Genomic DNA, 22,198 nt, shown 5'->3' with positions numbered 1-22,198 from the left:
AGGGAGGCCTCACCTGCCCCCACCCCCATCATTTTGTGTCTGTTTAGGTGTATTCTGAGACCACCTACCAGATCAATCCCCACAGGATAGGCAGGTGGTGCCACGCCTGCTCTGAGGACCCCATTGGGGCTTAGAGATCAGATAGGCACCCAGGCACTTAGACCAAGGTGTCTGTGCACCTGCTGACTGGCAGAAATTAAAGAGCCTTGGGGACTTGGATGTTGGAAAGTCACGCATCTAGGGATTTTAAAGGCCTACAGGGTTAAGTGACAGGGGTTTTGTGGAGCTCAGTGGCGCTGAAATGTTGGATTTAGGCATCTAAAGTAGCAATTAGATGCCTAAATCCTCTTGTAGCGCACACTAATTTCAGCTCCCCCAGGTTTGGAGATGGCTCTTACCTATTCTACAGATACAGGAATGTAAAAACATACACAAAGATTTGAAGTCTGTGGAAATACTTTATTGTTTTTAACATGCTATATTGTCACTTGACAGAGAAATTGCCATGCAGCATCAGCCCTGTGGTTCTTCTAGTCCAGGCACCCTTCTCCAGGGGTAGCCAGTATCAGCTGCTTCAGAGAAAGGAAAATTATAGGCTAAATTGTGAGGAAAAATTCATCCTAGCCCAGGCAGTCAGTGGTTGGCTCATGTCCTGAAGCACGAAGGTCTCTACAAATGATAAAGACATTTTAGAATTCTGTTAGTCTCTATGTCTGAATGATCTCCTGAGCCACCGACATGCACAAGTGTGATTAGAGTGTTAACTAGAGAGAGAAGTGATAGTGACAGTCAGAGAGAAAGAGATGGACATACAGATGAGTTGTACTAGATGTCCACCCACATGTCTCAAAAACTCATTCATTTATAACCTGATAAGAAATAAGAAAAAAACACAATCAAACGGTGTGTCATAATTTTGTAGTTTTTTCTTGTTGCTCCAGTTTTTTGTGCAAATTATAAAGAATGCTGACATGCTGTGTTCTTTCTCTCTGTCGAAATGCAAGGTTCATTTTGTCAAGGATTTGTGGCCCATAGTCCTTCTCAAAGCTTCTTTAACATCCTTGTTCCTAAGGCTGTAGATGAAGGGATTCAACATGGGGATGACAAAGGTGTAAAACACAGATACTGCTCTCCTTGGGTACAGAGAAGATAACCAAGTGGGCTGGGCATACATGAAAGCAATGGTCCCATAAAATAAAGTCACAACCAACATGTGGGAGGTGCAGGTGGAGAAGGCTTTGTGCCTGCCCTCAGCAGAGCGAATCCGGAGGATGGTGGAGATGATGTAGATGTAGGAGATGAGCACAATCAAGGCAGTGCTCGCTATGATGAGGCCACATAAGGTAAACATCACAAGATTATTGATGTACGTGTCACTGCAGGAGAGACTGATCAAGGGAGGGCCATCACAGAAGAAATGATCGATCTCATTATGCCCACAATAGTGCAGCGTAAAGGTGAAGCCTGTTTGCACCATGGCGTTCACACAGCCACAGATATATGACCCTACCACCATTTGAATGCAAACCCACTTGGACATGGTGACGGGATACAGGAGTGGGTTGCAGATGGCAGTGTATCGATCGTACGCCATCGCTGCCAGGAGGAACGTTTCGGTGGTGAGGAAGAGACAGAAGAGGAAGAATTGGGTGGCACATCCGTTATAGGAAATGGCTTTGCTCCCTGATAGGAAGCTTGCCATGGCTTTGGGGGCGATGGTGGAGGTGAAGCAGAGGTCTAAGAGTGACAGGTTCATGAGGAAGAAGTACATGGGGGTGTGAAGGCGGGAATTGACTCTAATGATGAGGACCAGGACGGTGTTTCCCAGCACGGTTACTGTGTAAATCACCAGAAACAAGACAGAGGGGATCATCTGGCATCCTGGACCATTTCCAAACCCTAGCAGGATGAATTCCATGACTGCTGTGCGGTTCCACTCTCTCACTGGCGCCATGGCTGTTCAATCCTTTGGAAAAGGCATGAGATAAGGATTAAAGAAGAGGCAAATGAAGAAGATGCAATGACAGGCTTCATGAAAAGAGGGAGGATGTCATGTGGAATAGACCCTGGTCTGAGACTCAGCAGATCAATGTTCATTTTCCAGCTCTGCCACAGACTCCCTGTGAGGCCTTGGCCCAGTCACTTGGGCTGGGATTTCCAAAGCAGCGAAAGGGAATTGGGCACTCAACTCCATTACATTTCAATAGGATTTAGTCACCTAGGACCAGATTTTTGAAGGTATTTCTGTGCCTAGTAGAATTTTTAAAAGCACCAAGGCACCAAAATCTCATTGATTTCAATGAGTGTTGGACATCTAGATGCTTTTGCAAAATCTCACTAGGCTCCTAGATTCCTAGATTCCAAGACCAGAAGGGGCCATTCTGATCAATACCTTTAATCCTAAATGCCCAAAATCCGTAAATTGATCCTAAATATCATTAAAAATCAGGGGTCTAACCATTAAGCTCTTGTGAAAACTCTCAGCTTTAATATTTCTGCTCCTTAGTTCCCAGTCCTGAAAATGAAGATAACATTATTTCCAGAACTGAGAGGGTGTTGTGATAATAAAATCATTAATATTTTGGAATTGTTCAAATGCTACCATGGCAAGGCATAAAAAAAGTACCTTGTGAGTGATTTTCTAAATGAGCCACCCAACTCCCCATTGACTTTTTATAATATTTGCATCCTTAATTCACAGTTCTTTTGAAAATTTCATCATAGATTTGATGGCAAAGCTGCCTTTGACTTGACTGTAAGCAGATAAGCCCCTTGTAATCCAAGTTAAACAAATTCCTCATAAAATTTGAGTTGTTCTTTTGGAAGGCATCTTTTCCAGACTAGCAGCTAAATAAACACACTATTCCTTACAGCTGTAATACAAAGCACATCTCTTCAGCCAAGTTGGACAATTGCAGGCTCTATCCATTCATGTGTGATCCCATTGATTTATAAAAAGGTGGGAGAATGAGACTTTGACATCAATAATATCATACAAGAAGATGGGATGACCTTGAAAACTGGAGTAATAGAAATGGGGATGAAATTTAATAGCATAAAGTGCAAAGTCATGCATTTAGGGACTAACAACAGGATTTTTGCTATAAACTGTGGACATACTTGGAAGTGACAGATTAGGAGAAAGACCTGGGTGTACTTGTCAGTCACAGGATAACTATGACCCATCATAAGAACATAAGAACATAAGAAAGGCCGTACCGGGTCAGACCAAAGGTCCATCTAGCCCAGTATCTGTCTACCGACAGTGGCCAATGCCAGGTGCCCCTGAGGGAGTGAACCTAAAAGGCAACGATCAAGTGATCTCTCTCCTGCCATCCATCTCCATCCTCTGACGAACAGAGGCTAGGGACACCATTCTTACCCATCCTGGCTAATAGCCATTTATGGACTTAGCCACCATGAATTTATCCAGTCCCCTTTTAAACATTGTTATAGTCCTAGCCTTCACAACCTCCTCAGGTAAGGAGTTCCACAAGTTGACTGTGCGCTGCGTGAAGAAGAACTTCCTTTTATTTGTTTTAAACCTGCTGCCTATTAATTTCATTTGGTGACCCCTAGTTCTTGTATTATGGGAATAAGTAAATAACTTTTCCTTATCCACTTTCTCAACATCACTCATGATTTTATATACCTCTATCATGTCCCCCCTTAGTCTTCTCTTTTCCAAACTGAAGAGTCCTAGCCTCTTTAATCTTTCCTCATATGGGACCCTCTCTAAACCCCTAATCATTTTAGTTGCTCTTTTCTGAACCTTTTCTAGTGCTAGAATATCTTTTTTGAGGTGAGGAGACCACATCTGTACACAGTATTCGAGATGTGGGCGTACCATGGATTTATATAAGGGCAATAATATATTCTCAGTCTTATTCTCTATCCCCTTTTTAATGATTCCTAACATCCTGTTTGCTTTTTTGACCGCCTCTGCACACTGCGCGTGGACATCTTCAGAGAACTATCCACGATAACTCCAAGATCTTTTTCCTGACTCGTTGTAGCTAAATTAGCCCCCATCATGTTGTATGTATAGTTGGGGTTATTTTTTCCAATGTGCATTACTTTACATTTATCCACATTAAATTTCATTTGCCATTTTGTTGCCCAATCACTTAGTTTTGTGAGATCTTTTTGAAGTTCTTCACAATCTGCTTTGGTCTTAACTATCTTGAGTAGTTTAGTATCATCTGCAAACTTTGCTACCTCACTGTTTACCCCTTTCTCCAGATCATTTATGAATAAATTGAATAGGATTGGTCCTAGGACTGACCCTTGGGGAACACCACTAGTTACCCCTCTCCATTCTGAGAATTTACCATTAATTCCTACCCTTTGTTCCCTGTCCATTAACCAGTTCTCAATCCATGAAAGGACCTTTCCTTTTATCCCATGACAGCTTAATTTACGTAAGAGCCTTTGGTGAGGGACCTTGTCAAAGGCTTTCTGGAAATCTAAGTACACTATGTCCACCGGATCCCCCTTGTCCACATGTTTGTTGACCCCTTCAAAGAACTCTAATAGATTAGTAAGACACGATTTCCCTTTACAGAAACCATGTTGACTATTGCTCAAGAGTTTATGTTTTTCTATGTGTCTGACAATTTTATTCTTTACTATTGTTTCAACTAATTTGCCCGGTACCGACGTTAGACTTACCGGTCTGTAATTGCCGGGATCACCCCTAGAGCCCTTTTTAAATATTGGCGTTACATTAGCTAACTTCCAGTCATTGGGTACCAAAGCCGATTTAAAGGACAGGTTACAAACCTTAGTTAATAGTTCCGCAACTTCACATTTGAGTTCTTTCAGAACTCTTGGGTGAATGCCATCTGGTCCCGGTGACTTGTTAATGTTGAGTTTATCAATTAATTCCAAAACCTCCTCTAGTGACACTTCAATCTGTGACAGTTCCTCAGATTTGTCACCTACAAAAGCCAGCTCAGGTTTGGGAATCTCCCTAACATCCTCAGCCGTGAAGACTGAAGCAAAGAATCCATTTAGTTTCTCCGCAATTACTTTATCATCTTTAAGCGCTCCTTTTGAATTTTGATCATCAAGGGGCCCCACTGGTTGTTTAGCAGGCTTCCTGCTTCTGATGTACTTAAAAAACATTTTGTTATTACCTTTGGAGTTTTTGGCTAGCCGTTCTTCAAACTCCTCTTTGGCTTTTCTTATTACACTCTTGCACTTAAGTTGGCAGTGTTTGTGCTCCTTTCTATTTGCCTCACTAGGATTTGACTTCCACTTTTTAAAGGAAGTCTTTTTATCTCTCATTGCTTCTTTTACATGGTTGTTAAGCCACGGTGGCTCTTTTTTAGTTCTCTTACTGTTTTTCTTAATTTGGGGTATACATTGAAGTTGGGCCTCTATTATGGTGTCTTTAAAAAGGGCCCACGCAACTTGCAGGGATTTCACTTTAGTCACTGTACCTTTTAACTTTTGTCTAACTAACCCCCTCATTTTTGTATAGTTCCCCCTTTTGAAATTAAAGGCCACAGTGTTGGGCAGTTGAGATGTTCTTCCCCTCACAGGGATGTTGAATGCTATTGTATTATGGTCACTATTTCCAAGCGGTCCTGCTATAGTTACCTCTTGGACCAGCTCCTGTGCTCCACTCAAGATTAAATCTAGAGTCGCCTCTCCCCGTGTGGGTTCCCGTACCAGCTGCTCCATGAAGCAGTCATTTAAAGTATCGAGAAATTTTATCTCGGCATTTCGTCCTGAAGTGAAATGTTCCCAGTCAATATGGGGATAATTGAAATCCCCCACTATTATTGGGTTCTTAATTTTGATAGCCTCTCTAATTTCCCTTAGCATTTCATCATCACTATTACTGTCCTGGTCAGGTGGTCGATAATATCAATATTAAGTGGCCAGTGATGAGCTGCCAAAATATTAACAACAGGTTCCCTCCTCACCCCACGAAGGGGTTGTGGCCGCCCTACCCACCCGCCAGGCCTCCTACCCAATCCAATCCCCCACGTTCTTCGATGCCCCCCTGGGACCCCTGCCCCATCCACCCCCCTTCCCTGACCCCTGTCTACCCCCTGCCACCTCATCCAACCCCTGCTCCTTCCTGACTGCCTCCCCAGGACCATTGCCCCCATTCAATCCCCCTGTTCCCTGCCCTCTGACTGCCCACCCCATCCACCCCCCCACGACTCCCCAAACTTCCCTGCCCTCTTTCAACACCCCCTCCCTGTTCTCTTACAGTGCTGCCTGGAGCCGCTCCGCCGGGACCAGCACCAGCACCAGCGCCATGGGGCCGGAGCCGGGCTGGGCCAGAGCTGCGGCGCCAGGATCAGCACTGGCACTGGTGCTGTTGGGCCCGAGCTGGGCCGGAGGCGCAACTGCGGGGGCCAGGACCAGCACCGGCGCCACGGGGCCCGAGCTGGAACCGTGGGGCAGGGCCCAGCACTGGCGCCCGGACCGGCCGGGCCGGAGCCAGCACTGGTGCCAGTTCCGCGGGGCCCGAGCTGGAGCCGCAACCGTGGGGCCCGAGCTGGAGCCGCAACCGTGGGGGCCAGGCTGGAGCCGCGGGGCAGGGGCCCAGCACCAGCACCCGGGACCGGCCGGGCCAGAGCCAGCACCAGCACTGGGGACCGGCTGGGCCAGAGCTGGCGCCCGGGACTGTCCGGACCCGCAGCGCCGGGACCAGCGCCAAAGCCACAACCGCGGGGCCGGGCCCAGCACCGGCACCCGGGATCAACCGGGCTGGAGCCAGCACTGGCGCCCGGGACCAGTTGGAGCTGCAGAGCCAGGACCAGCGCCGGCGCCGTGGGGCCCGAGCCGGGCTGGAGCCGCAACCGTGGGGGCCAGAACCAGCACCAGCACTGCATGGGGCCAGGCTGGAGCTGTGGAGCCGAAGCTGGGGGCGCTCAGCGGGGGCCGGGACCGGGCTGGGACTGGGGGCGCTCAGCCGGGGAGTGCCAGGATGGAGGGAGCCACACTCCGGGACCAAGAGCTGTGCTTGAGGGAGCTGCTGAGCCAGCCACACCTCCCCTCCCCCACGCGCCCCAGCTTAACTGCCTGCCTGCTGCTTGTTCAGGCGAACATCTGATTCGTGGGAAGCAGGGGAGGGGGAGAAGAAGGAGGGCAGAGCAGGAGAGGAGGGGGAAGTGAGCTTGGGCCAGAGCTTATGTTAAATAAAGCCCTTATACAACCAGTTGTCCTGGAACAACCGGTTCTAAAAGGGCTGCTAAATTTAACAACCGGTTCCTGCGAACCGGTGTGAACCGACTCAAGATCACCACTGGATGTGGCCATGAAAAAGGCTAATGCAATCCTAGGATGCATCAGGAGAAGTATTTCCAGGAGAGACAGGGAAGTGTAATCACCATTATACAAGGCACAGATGAGACCTCATCTGGAATACTGTGTGCAAATCTGATCACCCATGTTTAAGAAAGATGAATTCAGACTGGAACAGGTACAGAGAAGGGCTACTAGGATGATCAAAGGAATGGAGACCCTTCCTTACGAGAAGAGACTTAAGAAGCTTGACTTGTTTAGCCTAGCCAAATGAAGGCTGAGGAGAAATATGATGGCTTTCTATAAATACATCAGAAGGATAAACATTAGGGAGGGAGAGGAGGCCTTTAAGTTAAGGGCCAATATAGGCCTTCGAACAAATGGATATAAACTGACCATCAACAAGTTCAGGCGTGAAATTAGATGAAGGTTTCTAGCCATCAGAGGAGTTACGTTCTGGAACAGCCTTCCACCAGGAGCAGTGGGGACAAAAAGCTTAACTTATGAAGGGGATTGTATGATGAGACTGCCTACGATGGCACGTGGCCCATATACAACTGCTAGTAGCAAATATCTCCAATAGCCAGAGATGAGACACTAGATGGGGAAGGCTCTAAGTTACTACAGATAATTTTTTCCCAGATTTTTGGCTGGTGCATTTCTCCCACATGATCAAGTTCTAACTGATCTCCATATTTGGCATCAGGAAGGAATTTTCCCCTGGCCAGATTGGCAGACCGTGAGGGTTTTCGCCTTCCTCTGGAGCATGAGGCGTGGATTAATGGCAGGGTTGAACTAGAGTAAATGGTGGATTCTCTATAACTTGAAGTCTTTAAATCATGATTTCAGGACTTCAGTAACTAAACTCAAGGTTACAGGTCTATTACAGGAGTGGGTAGGCAAGGTTCTGTGGACCGTGACGTGCAGGAGGTCAGACTAGATGATCACAATGTTGCCTTCTGGTCTTAAAATCTGTGAGTCTGGGTCAGTCCTGGGTCTTGTACTATTCAATATTTTGATTAAAGACTTGGATAATAGAGTGGGGAGTATGCTTATAACATTTGTGAATCATAGGTTTAAAAGGGGCCGCAAGGGTCATCAAGTCTAACCCCCTGCAAAGAGGCAGGATTTGTTGTTTCTGAACCATCCAACACACCTGTCTATCCAGCTTGGATGACATCAAGCTGGATAGCCACCTATCTTGGAGTTCACAAGCACTTTGGAGGACAGGACTAGAAATCAAAAGGATCTTGACAAATTGGAGAAATGGTCTGAAATGAGCAAACTGAAATTCAGTAAAGAAACCTGCAAAGTACTATACCTAGGAAGAAAAACATTCATTGTACAACAACAAAATGAGAAACAACTGGCTAGGTGGTGGTACTAATGAAAAGGATCTGGGAGTTATAGTGGATCACAAATTCGATATGAATCAACAATGTGATGCAGTTGCAAAAAGGCTAATATCATTCTGGGTTGCATTAACAGGAGTGTCGTATGTAAGACATGGGAGGTAACTATCCCACTCTTCGTGGCACTGGTGAGGCCTCAGCTGGAGTACTGTGTCCAGTTCTGGGTGCCACACTTTAGGAAGTTTGTGGACAAATTGGAGAGAGTCCAGACAAGAACAACAAAAACAATGAAAGATTTAGAAAATCTGACCTACGAGGAAAGGTTAAAAAAACTAGGCACGTTTAGACTTGAGAAAAAAAGACTGAAGGGGCACATGATGAGAGTCTTCAAATATGTTAAGGACTGCTATAAAGAGAATTGTGAGCAATTGTTCTCCATGTTCACTGAAGGTAGGAAAAGAAGTAAAGGGTTCTGCAGCAAGGGAGACTTAGGTTAGATATCAGGAAATTTTATCTAACTGTAAAGGTAGCTGAGCTCTGGAATAGGCTTCCAAGGGAGGCTGTGGAATCCCTGTCACTGGAAGTTTTTTTTTTTTAAGACAGGTTAGTCAAAGTTGTAAGGGAATTCACAAACTGTCACTATAGATGTGATTCTCTTCGGTCAGATGAAAGACAGTTGAGATCTCACAACTGGAATCTAGGGCAACACCTGAAGATGTTCAGGGAATCCTCTGAAGATGCAGAGATGTCTGTATTTCTCTGATTCCAGTGAAGTGTTAATTCTGCCTCATGTTAGATTATTGAAGTTGGGATTTTCAGTGGTATGCATCTCCTATTGAACTGACTGAGCTAGCAATTTTCCGACTCTTCTGAGTACTGCAGGTTAATTTTTGGAGGGAAATCTTTCAATGGTCTTCTTGAATTCTCTCATTTCTCCATTTCAGCACTATCCTAAGCCCCCCCAGCCCACCCTGCCCCTCCATTCCTGAAAGAGGTTAGTTGTGTTCATGCATCCACTGTTGTGAGAGCAGTAGATAGGTCACATCAAATGGCTCTCTCTGAATCAGGAGGTTAATTACCTTTGTATATGGCAAAGTACAGACGAACTGTCCACTTTTGGTGTGCACACTTCTAAAAGGACATTGAGAAAATGAAAAGTGTTCAGAGAAGAGATACAGAAATGAGTAGAGGTTTTACAATAAACTAACAAAGGAGATCAATCTATTTAAATTATTCAAGAGATGGTTAAGACATGATTTGATCATGGTCTATAAATGCCTGATGGTAGAAGATATTAGCTTTTTTAGACACAACATCACAATTGGAGCTCATGAACATACAGTTGCCCTCAATTCATGTAGAAACATTGGAGTCGGTGCAGAAAATAACCACAAATTATTTGAGTGGAAGAGAAAATACCTTACAGTGAGAGAATTAAAGAGCTCAATCAGTTTAGCGTTTCAAAACAGAGATCAGTAGATGATCATAGAAGCATTGAAATGTAAGGCTGGAAGGGACCTCAAAAGGTCATTTAGTCCATTCCCCTGTACAAAGAAAGGACCAAGTATATGTAGACCATCCCTGAGAGGTATTTGCCTAACCTCTTCTTCAAAAAACCTCCAATGACAGAGATTCCACAACCTCCCTTCAATGCCTATTCCAGTGCTTAACTAGCCTTATAGTTGTAAGTTTTTCCTAATATCTAACCTAAATCTCCCTTGCTGCAGATTAAGCTCATTACTTCTTTTCCTGACCTCAAAGGACATGGACAACAATTGTTCTCCGACTTCTTTATAATAACAATCTTCAAATATATTAAGGGCTATCAGGTCCCCCCCTCAGGCTTCTTTTCTCAAAACTAAACATGCTGTGTCTTACATACAACATTCTTGTCAATACACCCCAGAATGATATTAGCCCTTTTCACAGCTGTATCTCATTGTTGGCTCATATTCAATTTGTGATACACTATACCCCCAGATCCTTTTCAGCAGTACTACCATCTAGCCATTTGCTTCCCATTTTGTAATTGTGCGGTTGACTTTTTCCTCTGAAGTATAGTACTTTGTACTTTTCTTTACTGAATAATACCAAACCCAGGACAGACTTCTTCAGGATCCCACTAGATATGTTCCTCCATTTTGACAGCAAACCACCAATTGCTACTCTTTGAGTACAGTCTTCCATTATTGTACCCAACTTATAGTAATTTCATCTAGACCACATTTCCCTACTTTGCTTATGACAATGGAACATTCAAGAAATATAATTTCTACAGTTTTGCCCCTAACCACTAGGTCAATGATCCTGTCAAAGAAGGAAATGAGTTTGAATTGGCATGATTTGTTCTTCACAAATCCATGTTGGCTATAACTTATTACCCTGTTATCCTCTAGCAGCTTACACATTGATTGTTTAATAATTTGTTCCAGTAGCTTTACAGGTACCAAAGTTCTGACTGATCTAAAATTCCCTGGGTCCTCTTTCGTCCTTTTTTTTTTTAAAGACAGGAACTATGTGTGCCCTTCTGCAGTCCTCTGGGACCTCACCCATCCTTCATGAGTTCTCAAAGATAATCGCTAATAGTTCTAAGATTGCTTCATTTAGTTCCTTAAGTACCCCAGGATGAATTTCATCAGGCCTGTTGTGTTGAATACATTTAACTTATCTAAATATTCTTTGACCTGTTCTTTCCTTATTTTGGCTTGTGTTCCTTCCCCCTTGCAGTTATTATGAATTGTGTTAAACATCTGGTCACCATTAAGCTTTTTAATGAAGACTGAAGCAAAATAGCCGTTAAATACCTCAGCCTTCTTAATATTATCAGTTATTGGCTCTCCTTTCCTATTAAGTAGAGGACCTACACTTTCCTTTGTCCTTCTCTTACTCCTAACATAGTATTAAAGGACCTCTTCTTAGTGCCTTTAATGTCCCTTGCTAGATGTAACTCATTTTGTGCCTTAGCCTTTCGGATTTTGTCCCTCATGTTTGTGCTGTCCTTTTGTACTCATCCTTAGCAATCTGTTTCCACTTTTTTATTTATTCCTTTTTCATTTTCACAACATTAAAAAGCTCCTGATGGAGCCATATTGGCCTCTGACTATTCTTCCTATCTTTCTTCCACATCAGGATAGTTTGCTGTAGCACCTTTAAGACTGTATCTTTGAGAAACTTCCAACTCCCATGAACTCCTTTTTCCCTTACATTTTCTTCTCATGGGACCTTACCTACCCATTTCTTTGAGTTTTGAAGTACATTGCCCTTATTCTGCTGCTCTCACTCCTTCCTTTCCTTAAAATTATTAAATTTATCATTTATCACTTTCACTCAAATTACCTTCAGCCTTCAGATTCTCAACCAATTCCTTCTTGTTAGTCCTATTCAAGTCTGAAATGACCTTTCCTCTGGTTACTTCCTCCACCTTCTGAAACAAAAGTGGTCCCCCAAACATTCCAAGAACATGTTGACTATTTTGTGTTTTGTCATATTACTTTTCCAAAGGATGTCTTGGTAGTTAAAGTCCCCCATTATTATCAGGTCTTACGTTTTGGATATTTTTGTTGTTTGTTCTAGAGCGTCCACATCCATCTCCTCTTCCTGATTTCATGATCTATAGCAGACCCCTACCATGACATCACCCCTGTATTTTCACCCTTTTATCTTCACCCAGGGACTTTCAACTGATCTGCCTCTCACCTCCTTCTGGACCTCAGAACAAATCTATGCATCTACAAATCTGTGTGGTCTCCTTAAGGTATAAAATTATTTAATTTAGGTCTGATTTTAAAATCTGATAAATTACTTGTGTAGGGGCCATTCACATGTGAATTCAACCAGACACACTGAAACACATTCACACAAATACTGCCTCCGCCCAATTCTCTGCTGTTACAAAATGCTTAATAGCATGTTTGCATATTAGCATGTATCCCTGCTGGCAAAAATGGAAAACTAAAAGGATAAAGACTGCATACTTAAGAAAGTCCTTTGAGCTTCATGTCTCTTATGGCACTTCTTCAATATTATTTGCCATTGATGGTGATTGTATCAGCTCTGCTGCCTCTTTCGCTAGCCGGCAGGAGAATGGTGACTCACCAGTCTGTGAAAATTATTTGAAGTTGAGTATGCTGTTGGATTCCTTCACCCCAGCACAGGAGATGAAGAAATGCCTTTTCATCCAGTCCCGTGACTTCTGGAGATAAATATACAATAGCTAAACTGATAACCCGTCTCTGACAAGGCTTCTTAAAGTCTCATGGCTTTTTCTCTCCCTCCCATAACTCCACCCAGGGGCCCCAGGACAAATGAGAATAGAGCACTCCCCCTAGAATTACTTGGCATTTCAACCAACAGAGAAAGATTCAGACATCGTAATCAAAATCAGGATGGTGGGGGAAGATACCTCCATTTTGAAGAAGTCATCTGAAAACCCAGCAGCCTCAGCACTGTATAATTGAACATTGCTGAGTGTATATTTCCAAACAAGGAGATATGTATTAGAAGTGGCTTTTATTTTCCTCCTACGAAATCCAACAGGATTTCTAAAAGTATCTTAAAGTAAGGAGTTATACTTTAAACGTATGTCTTTCTTGTATATATGGAACAGATAAGGCATTGTAACCTATATTGGGAGTGGAAGGGGGTGGTTTTCTGATTTACATAATGGTCAGAATCAGCTCCATTGATTCCAGTGGAGTTACTCCTGATTTACATTAGGATAAGTGAGAGGCAGATCAGACCCTTAGTCTGTAGCCAGACCCTGGAAAGTTCTGAGTGTGTTTGAAATTAGACTGATTAGATTTGATTGGCCTAGCAGGTCAAATGGTACTTTTGTCTACTCCCTGAAATGATTAATTTAACTCTGAGAGTCGGATGTTGGGTGTGACTACCTGTACTTATCAGTTTGACATTTCCCTGAGAGGTGTGAGTGTATCCCACAATGCACTGTGAAAATGTCCCCCAAGATAGCATGCCAGAAGGTGGGGAAAAGGACAATGGGATTGTAGCTGGGTGGTTACCCACTCCTGCCCTTCGGTGCGTAAAGCAACCCTGGAGAGAGCTGCAGCTCTAAAAGCTGGGCTGACTGGGGAAGCAGCCACAGCTGGGCCACGCCCCAGTCAGGCCACAGCTGGTCCCTATAAGAGGCTGTGAGCCAGAAGCCCAGAGAGTCCCCCTCTGCCTCAACAAGGAGAAGGGTCTGGCTGCAGGGAGCTAGAGACAGGGTACCTGAGTGGAGCAGGGCTGGGGAAAGCCAGAGGAGCTGGGGAGCTCCAGCCTGGAAAGCCCCAGGCTGCGGCCTAGCATAAGGCCAACAGGTGCTGGGGGTTGCAGAGGGCAGCCCAGGGGTAGGCCAAGGCAGCAGGTCCAAACCCAACCTTGCCAGTGATGAGTAGGCTGATACTGCAGTCTGCCCCAGGGCGCGGGGGCTAGACAATGACTGGCAGTAGCCATATACTGAGGCAAGGCTGGGATAGAGGGTGGGGGTTCCCCTGGGAGGAGGACACCCAAAGAGAAAGGGGTTACTGCCAGGGGGCAGCACCCCAGCTAATAAGGCACCAGGGTCCTGGGAGGGACACAGGGACCAGAGGACAGGCAGATCACCAGCCTGCAGAGGGCGCTCTGGAGCTGGAACGAGCTAATTCCTGGAACAGACAAGCAGGAGGTGCCGCAGGGGTGACTCCGCACGTCTACAGGGATACCTATCCCTACCCATATGAGCACACATCTTTTGCCAATAATACCTGATGCTATGTGGACACAATGCACCAGCACAACTGGCCAAGTTTGAATGCACACCACTGAATTTGTTTTCTCAGTAGTGGAACTGCCTGGAAACTCAAATTCACATTCTGTAGGAAATTCTGAAATTTCAAAAAGAGAAGTTATGTTGAAGAAAACAAATTTAATTTCCCACAGAGCAGGAATTCCCAAATTTTATTTAGAATATTTTGTTTTGACTTTTCAAAATGTTTCCACCTCTTCACAAACTGCTCAAAGGCCCAGCAACCTGCCAGGCAGCAAAGTGGCAAGTTCGGGGGTCCTGGAAGCCCCATATCCTGGTTTTACAAGCACATAGGTGCCTATTTAAATTGAAATCAGTGGAAGTGAGGCACATTTGTAATTCCCACTTGGTCTAAAAATCTGTCCCCAAATCTATTAAGGACTGTGAAGCACTCAGATACTGCAGTGATGAGGGCTAGATAAGCACTTAGAGTAGAGCTGATCTAAAATTTACCCATGGAACAATTTTTTCTTCAGATAAAATATTGTTTTGTTGAAATTGGAACTTTCCATGGGAAAGTGTCTATTTTTTCAAAATTTCCTTGAAAAAAAGGAAATGAATTTTTGTGACAAGATTTGCTAAGCATTTCAATGAAAGCTCCAATTCAGCCTTATTGGAATGCAATTTTTCATTTCAAAAGAAACTTTCTGTTTCAAAATTGATTGTATTTTAGAAAATACGATATAAAATTTTAAAAAAGCAGATTTTTATCCTAATGGAATATTTTTATTGACCCAAAAAGAGGTATTTGTGGGAAATTTTGAGATTTTAGTTTTGTTCCAGTTTGGGGCCCGAAACTCGGATGGTGTAAATTGAGAACTTCTATGGAAATCTAGGCTGTAACTCCACTGGCCAACTCTATATTTCAATCTAACCCCCTTTAAACTAAGTGATAACTAAAGCCTCACATGCTCATTTGAACTAATCAAAAACTGGTAAATATTTTTTCATGAAAACTCGTGAAAATGTGAAAAAATGTACAAGTATCAGAAAGCAATTTCTTTCATTAATTCATCATTTTTCACAAAAAATGTGTATTGAAAATTTTATTTTCAGTTTTTCATTTTTTGGTTTCCTCTTTTTTTCCTTACTTTCCCCTCTCCCCTGCCTTTGCTTCATTTTCCATTTTTGCCACTGAAAAAAAGTAAAGGAAAGGAGAAAGGGGGAGGAAAAGTTCAAAATGTGAAAAGCAAAATGTTATATCATCCCTTTTCATGTTACAATGTATGTCACACATGTCAATGAGGTCATGATGTTCATCTTCTGTAATGTCATCATAGCTGTCACTGTAGTTTCACCTCCTATGCCTTCATCCCCACCACCATTCTCAAGACCTGCTCTGCAGTAGGTAGGTATAAAGCCTTCTTCACCTGTGCCTCCCACATGGTGGCCATGAGTCTGTTCTATGGGACAGCCTTCTTCATCTCTGCCCAGCCAGTCACTATATCCGTTCCCAACCAGAGCAAAATCGTGTCCATGTTCTATACCCTGGTGATCCCCGTGCTAAACCCTCTCATCTACGCCCTCAGGAACAAGGATGTGAAAGAGGCTCTCGGGAGTATGATGGCGAAGAAGCTTTTTTCTTCAATTAACTGAATAGAGTCCAGGGGGCTCACAGTGGGGGTGCACATCACCCTGTTCTGGAGCAGAGCAGGTGCTTGCACAACTGTCTCTTACAGAATTGTAAACCTCTTGTTTACAATTCCCCTGCTAGTCAATGGCTCATGATGGTTGCTTAATGCCTGTTTGGATGTGGGTCACCACCTTTGTTGCCACCAGATAGCTAGCTGTGGGCATCTCCCAGACACAACATATTTCCTATCAACCATATAGCAGAATATCATAATTCCATATACAATGATACAGATATTTTGACAGAACAATGAGTTTCAACATATCATGACCTTTCATTAGATATCTTACATGGCATCCTTTGTACAAAATATCATAATCATATACAAATTATGAGTGTGGGAGTTACATGGGTGCTATTTTAAGGTACAGTGCATCACAAAGGCAAGCAGTGATAAACTTATAGGTAGGGGAGTTCATAGATACCTATATTCCAAGGTCAGAAGGGACCATTGTGATCATCTAGTCTGATCTCCGGTATAACACAGGCCATAGAACTTCCCCACAATAATCCCAGAGTAGATCTTTTAGAAAAACATCCAGTCTTGATTTAAACATTGTCAGCGATGGAAAATCCATCACCCTAGGTAAATTGTTCCAATGGTCAATTATTCTCACTGTTAAAAATGTGCATCTTATTTCCAGTCTGAATTTGTCTAGCTTCAACTTCCACTGAGTGGATCACATTGTACCTTTTTCTGCGTCACACCTTAACCTTCTCTTTGTTAAGCTAAACAGATTGAGCTCTTGGAGTCTATCACTATAAGGCAAGTTTTCTAATCCTTTAGCCATTCTTGTGGCTCTTCTTTGAACCCTCTCCTGTTTCTCACCATCCTTCTTGAATGGTGGACACCAGAACTGGTCACAGTATTCCAGCAGCAGTTGCACCAATGCCAATAACCTCTCTACTCCTACTCGAGATTCCCCTGCTTGTGCATCCCTGGATCACATTAGTCCTTTTGCCTACAGCATTGCACTGGGAGCTAATGATTACCTCTTCCCCCACCCCCTGTACCTCCAAAATCTTTTTCAAAGTCAGTGCTTCCCAGGACAGAGCCCCCTGCCTACATTGTTTCTTCTGAGATGTATACATTGACATTTAGCCATATTAAAACACAAAAGTTCTTCCACATTTGTTCATCAGTTTCTTAGAAGATATTTGCATCCAATTTGTAAACAGGCTGAGAGTAATTGTCTATGTCTGGGATTTTCAGTGGAGCCCAAGGGACTCGAGTGGCCAAATCCCATTGACATTCATTTGCTTATGATCCCAATTTTTAATCATCTCTGTGCTATAACCCTTTGGGAGTGAGACCTGTTTGCGTGAAAATGTTCCAAAGGTTTTATTTACCTAGCATTATAGAAATGTAGGGATGGAAGGGACCCCAAGAGGTCATTTTGTCCATGCCCCCATGCTGAGGGAGGAGTAAATATACTTAGACCATCCCTGACCATCTAACCTGCTATTTAAATCTAATTTTTGCATGGCTGATTTATATTCTGTGCTGGAAATGTAGGCTGGACTTTTCAAAAGTGGCAAAGGGAGTCAAGTGCCCAATTCCCATTACCACACTTTGGGAGTTTGGTGCCTAATTCCTTTAGGCTCTTTGGCTCCTGCCAGGCTCTGTTTCAACCTCAGCACTAGAGCTGGTCATTGTTTTCCATCTAACAGAGTTTGGACAAAAAATGACTTTGTTTTTGATAAAATGTCAGAAAAATTTTATTTTCTGCCTAAACTGAAAATGTGTTGGTCAAAAGCCTTTCAGGCTTTGGTAATACTATTCAGTGTTTGAAATAGGATTTTTAACAGAAAGCGCTGAATCTCTGTTCAGAGCAGCCCTACACCACTGCTTAATGCAGGGGTTCACAATTTTTTTTATCCCTGAGGCCCACCTGTGCTGCTGATGGACCCAATCATGGCATTGTCCCTGGGAGGCCTGTGGGGCTGATGATCCAGGAGGCCCAGCAGCCATGGATTGCGGGGGACGGTGACTCAGAGCGGGAATGGCCGTGAACCATCCAGCCTCCTCCAGCTGCCCTGGGAGTCGCCACCTCTTGGGGATGGCCCCTTCTCCTCGCCCTCCACCCATCGCCTAGCGTCACTGCTTCACCCTCACCTGCCCGTCAGGGGTGCTGACCTCCTCCGGCTCTGGGCAGAGTCCATTGCTAGCCACCACACCGTTGCTGTCTGCTTCTCAATGCCCCCCCCCATCCTCCCCATGTCTGCATCAGCAAACCACCCAAGACTATGGCACAGCCCATCTTTGGGCTGCAGCTCACAGTTTGGGAAACCCCGGATTAATGGAATAACAGCTCTGCTATCAAGGGAATCTGCACAGCTGCATGCACATCTTATAAAGCACTTTAGAAAGATGGGATAGCACCATTACCTTAATTCTTCTAAAGGGAAACTGAGGCACAGATAGAGGCTGTGACTTGTCCACGGTCACACAGCAGGCCAGTGGGAGAGCCAAGAATAGAACCTGTGTCCTGATTTCTTGCCTTCTTCAGTAACTAGGGACAAGCTTTTCAAAAGATCTTAAGTGATTTAGGAGCAAAATCCCACTCAAAGTCAGTGGGATTTGTGCAACTGCATCACCTCGATGTTCAATATCTTCATCAGTGATTTAGATAATGGCATAGAGAATACACTTGTAAAATTTGAGCTCTAGATGACCTCTCAAAGTCCCTTCCAGTCCTATGATTTTATGATGCCTCACAATAGAATTTAAAAAAGTCAGCATGATAGGTGGCTCCTCACCTAAGCTAGCCAATGGGAGATTCCAAGAAGAGAGTTGTGTCCTAAGCCCCGCCCCACTTCTAGAGATAGGCGCCTATGTCCAGGATGTGGGGAGGTGCCTCCCTCTGGCTGGGATTCTCAGCTGCAAACTCTCTCTCTTGGTGTTTGGTGCCTATGGTGTTATTGCAAGAAGCCGGGGTGTGGGGGGATGGAGGGAGAAAGAGCTCCCTCATAACTTTTAGCTCAGTGGTTAGGATGCTCACGTGGGATGTGTGAGACCCCCATTTCAAGTTCCTTCTCTACTTGAGGGAGAGTAGGAGATTTGCTACCTCTTGAGTGAGCGCTCTAATCACCAGGCTGAAGAGTCATCCTCATGCTTGGTCTCTCTCTCTCTCTAGCCTGGTCTACACTAGGCGTTTAAATCGGTTTTAGGAGCGTAAAACCGATTTAACGCCACAACCGTCCACACTAGGAGGCACCTTATATCGATTTTAATGGCTCTTTAAACCGGTTTCTGTACTCCTCCCTAATGAGAGGAGTAGCGCTAGTATCGGTATTACCATATCGGATTAGGGTTAGTGTGGCCGCTGATCGACGGTATTGGCCTCCGGGCGGTATCCCACAGTGCACCACTGACCGCTCTGGACAGCAATCTGAACTCGGATGCAGTGGCCAGGTAGACAGGAAAAGCCCCGCGAACTTTTGAATATTTCCTGTTTGCCCAGCATGGAGCTCCGATCAGCACGTGTGGCGATGCAGTTAAAAATCAAAATAAAGAAAGAGCTCCCGCATGGACCATGCGGACGTGATCGCTGTAAGGGCAGGCAAATCTGTTCTATCAGCGCTCCGTTACAGAAGACGAAATTCAAAATCATTTTTTTAAAATCTCCAGACAGAGCTCCAAATGCTTCTAGGGTCAAACACCGTGTCCGCGGTGGGTCAGGGCATAGCTCGGCAATTTTTGCCCCATCAGGCACTGGGATCTCAACCCGGAAGTTCCAAGGGGTGGGGGAGGCTGCGGGAACTATGGGATAGCTACGGAATAGCTACCCACAGTGCAACGCTCCAGAAATTGACACTAGCCTCGAACCGTGGACGCACACCACCGATTTAATGTGTTTAGTGTGGCCGCGCGCACTCGATTTTATAAAATCTGTTTTACAAAACCGGTTTATGCAAATTCGGAATAGTCCCGTAGTGTAGACGTACCCTCTCTCTCTCTCTCTCTCTCTGGCCTATGGATTCTTTCATTATTTATTAACAGTGGAACAGCTTAAATAGGAGGGACTGTAGAAGCCCAACATCACAATATACCATAACCCCTCAGAGGTGACAGATCCCTATTCATATCCTTTCTCCCACTCAGGCAGAGGGGGGATTTCAACTGGGGGTCTCCCACATGCTGGATGAATACCATGACAACTGGCCTAAAACTTAGCAAGGAAACTCCTCCACCTTGTGTTTCCACCCTTGTCCCCTGTTTGTTTTGTATAAACTTGCCTGTAGGAGCCTAATCTGGTAGGTGAGCTCTGAGCAGGCTTACCAGATCATACTCCTCAGGCTGGTTAGATGGAGGAACAACTATCTTCCTCTATTTTCTGCATCACTGTGGGGCTCAGATGTCCAGACACCTGGCATGGGGCCAGAGCCGGATCTAACATTTTTGCCGCCCCAAGCGAAAAAAAATAGTGCAGCCCTGCCACTGTGAGCACCGCCCATCCCCCTCCCCGAGGGTGCTAAAGGAGTTGGCCGATGAGATTGCAGAGCCATTGGCCATTATCTTTGAAAAATCATGGCGATCAGGGAAGGTCCCGGATGACTGGAAAAAGGCTAATGTAGTGCCCATCTTTAAAAAAGGGAAGAAGGAAGATCCAGGGAACTACAGGCCAGTCAGTCTCACCTCAGTCCCTGGAAAAATCATGGAACAGGTCCTCAAGGAATCAATTCTGAACCACTTAAAGGAGGGGAAAGTGATCAGGAACAGTCAGCATGGATTCACCAAGGGCAAGTCATGCCTGACTAACCTAATTGCCTTCTATGATGAGATAACCGGCTCTGTGGATGAGGGGAAAGCAGGGGAAAGCTTTTGATACAGTCTCCCACAGTATTCTTGCCAGCAAGTTAAAAAAGTATGGGCTGGATGAATGGACGGTAAGATGGATAGAAAACTGGCTAGATGGTCAGGCTCAACGGGTAGTGATCAATGGTTCCATGTCTAGTTGGCAGCCGGTATCAAGTGGGGTGCCCCAAGGGTCAGTCCAGGGGCCGGTTTTATTCAATATCTTCATTAACGATCTGGAGGATGGTGTGGACTGCACCCTTAGCAAGTTTGCAGATGACACTAAACTTGGAGGAGTGGTTGATACGCTGGAGGGTAGGGCTAGGATACAGAGGGACCTAGACAAATTAGAGGATTGGGCCAAAAGAAATATGATGAGGTTCAACAAGGACAAGTGCAGAGTCCTGCACTGAGGACGGAAGAATCCCATGCACTGCTACAGACTAGGGACCGAATGGCTGGGCAGCAGTTCTGCAGAAAAGGACCTAGGGGTTACGGTGGACGAAAAGCTGAATATGAGTCAACAGTGTGCCCTTGTTGCCAAGAAGGCTAATGGCATTTTGGGTTGTATAAGTAGGGGCATTTCCAGCAGATCGAGGGATGTGATCATTCCCCTCTATTCAGCACTGGTGAGGCCTCATCTGGAGTACTGTGTCCAGTTTTGGGCCCCACACTACAAGAAGAATGTGGATAAATTGGAGAGAGTCCAGCGGAGGGCAGCAAAAATGATTAGGGGGCTGGAACACATGACTTATGAGGAGAGGCTGAGGGAACTGATATTGTTTAGCCTGCAGAAGAGAAGAATGAGGGGGGATTTGATAGCTGCTTTCAACTACCTGAAAGGGGGTTCCAAAGAGGATGGATCTAGACTGTTCTCAATGGTAGAAGATGACAAAACAAGGAGTAATGGTCTCAAGTTGCAGAGGGGGAGGTTTAGGTTGTATATTAGGAAAAACTTTTTCACTATTAGGGTGGTGAAGCACTGGAATGGGTTACCTAGGGAGGTAGTGGAATCTCCTTCCTTAGAGGTTTTTAAGGTCAGGCTTGACAAAGCCCTGGTTGGGAGTATTTAGTTGGGTTTGGTCCTGCTTTGAGCAGGGGGTTGGACTAGATGACCTCCTGAGGTCCCTTCCAACCCTGAGATTCTATGATTCTAAGTCCCCGCCCCCCAGCGCTGCCTGGCCAAACCAAAAACAACACGAACAGACCCCGATCGCCGCCCCCTCCCAAGGTGCTGCCCCAAGCACGTGCTTGGTAGACTGGTGCCTGGAGCCGGCCCTGCATGGGGCTGCAGTTCTCATGCTCAGAGGCAAATCATAGGTGCCTAGGCAAATTTTCCTGAAAAAAATTAGGTTCCAGGAGAGTTG

The 22,198-nt window shown here is 44.8% G+C and overlaps 1 protein-coding gene across 1 annotated transcript; it reads right to left on the bottom strand.

Moving 5' to 3' along the window:
- Positions 1-1,006: 1,006 nt before the first annotated feature.
- On the bottom strand, positions 1,007-1,954 carry LOC123346810 (olfactory receptor 12-like). Its single transcript, XM_044984265.1, has one exon. It carries the CDS (start codon positions 1,952-1,954, stop codon positions 1,007-1,009), a length of 948 nt encoding a protein of 315 aa, XP_044840200.1.
- Between the last annotated feature and the right edge of the window lie 20,244 nt (positions 1,955-22,198).

The sequence above is a fragment of the Mauremys mutica genome, chromosome 12 (genome assembly GCF_020497125.1).
Source record: "Mauremys mutica isolate MM-2020 ecotype Southern chromosome 12, ASM2049712v1, whole genome shotgun sequence".
Lineage (NCBI taxonomy): Eukaryota > Metazoa > Chordata > Testudines > Geoemydidae > Mauremys > Mauremys mutica.
This window is presented reverse-complemented; position numbering and strand designations above follow the sequence as displayed.

Bases quoted from the DNA above. Each gene is read 5' to 3' on its own strand.
- LOC123346810 (XM_044984265.1), bottom strand. From the start codon at position 1,954: ATGGCGCCAGTGAGAGAGTGGAACCGCACAGCAGTCATGGAATTCATC.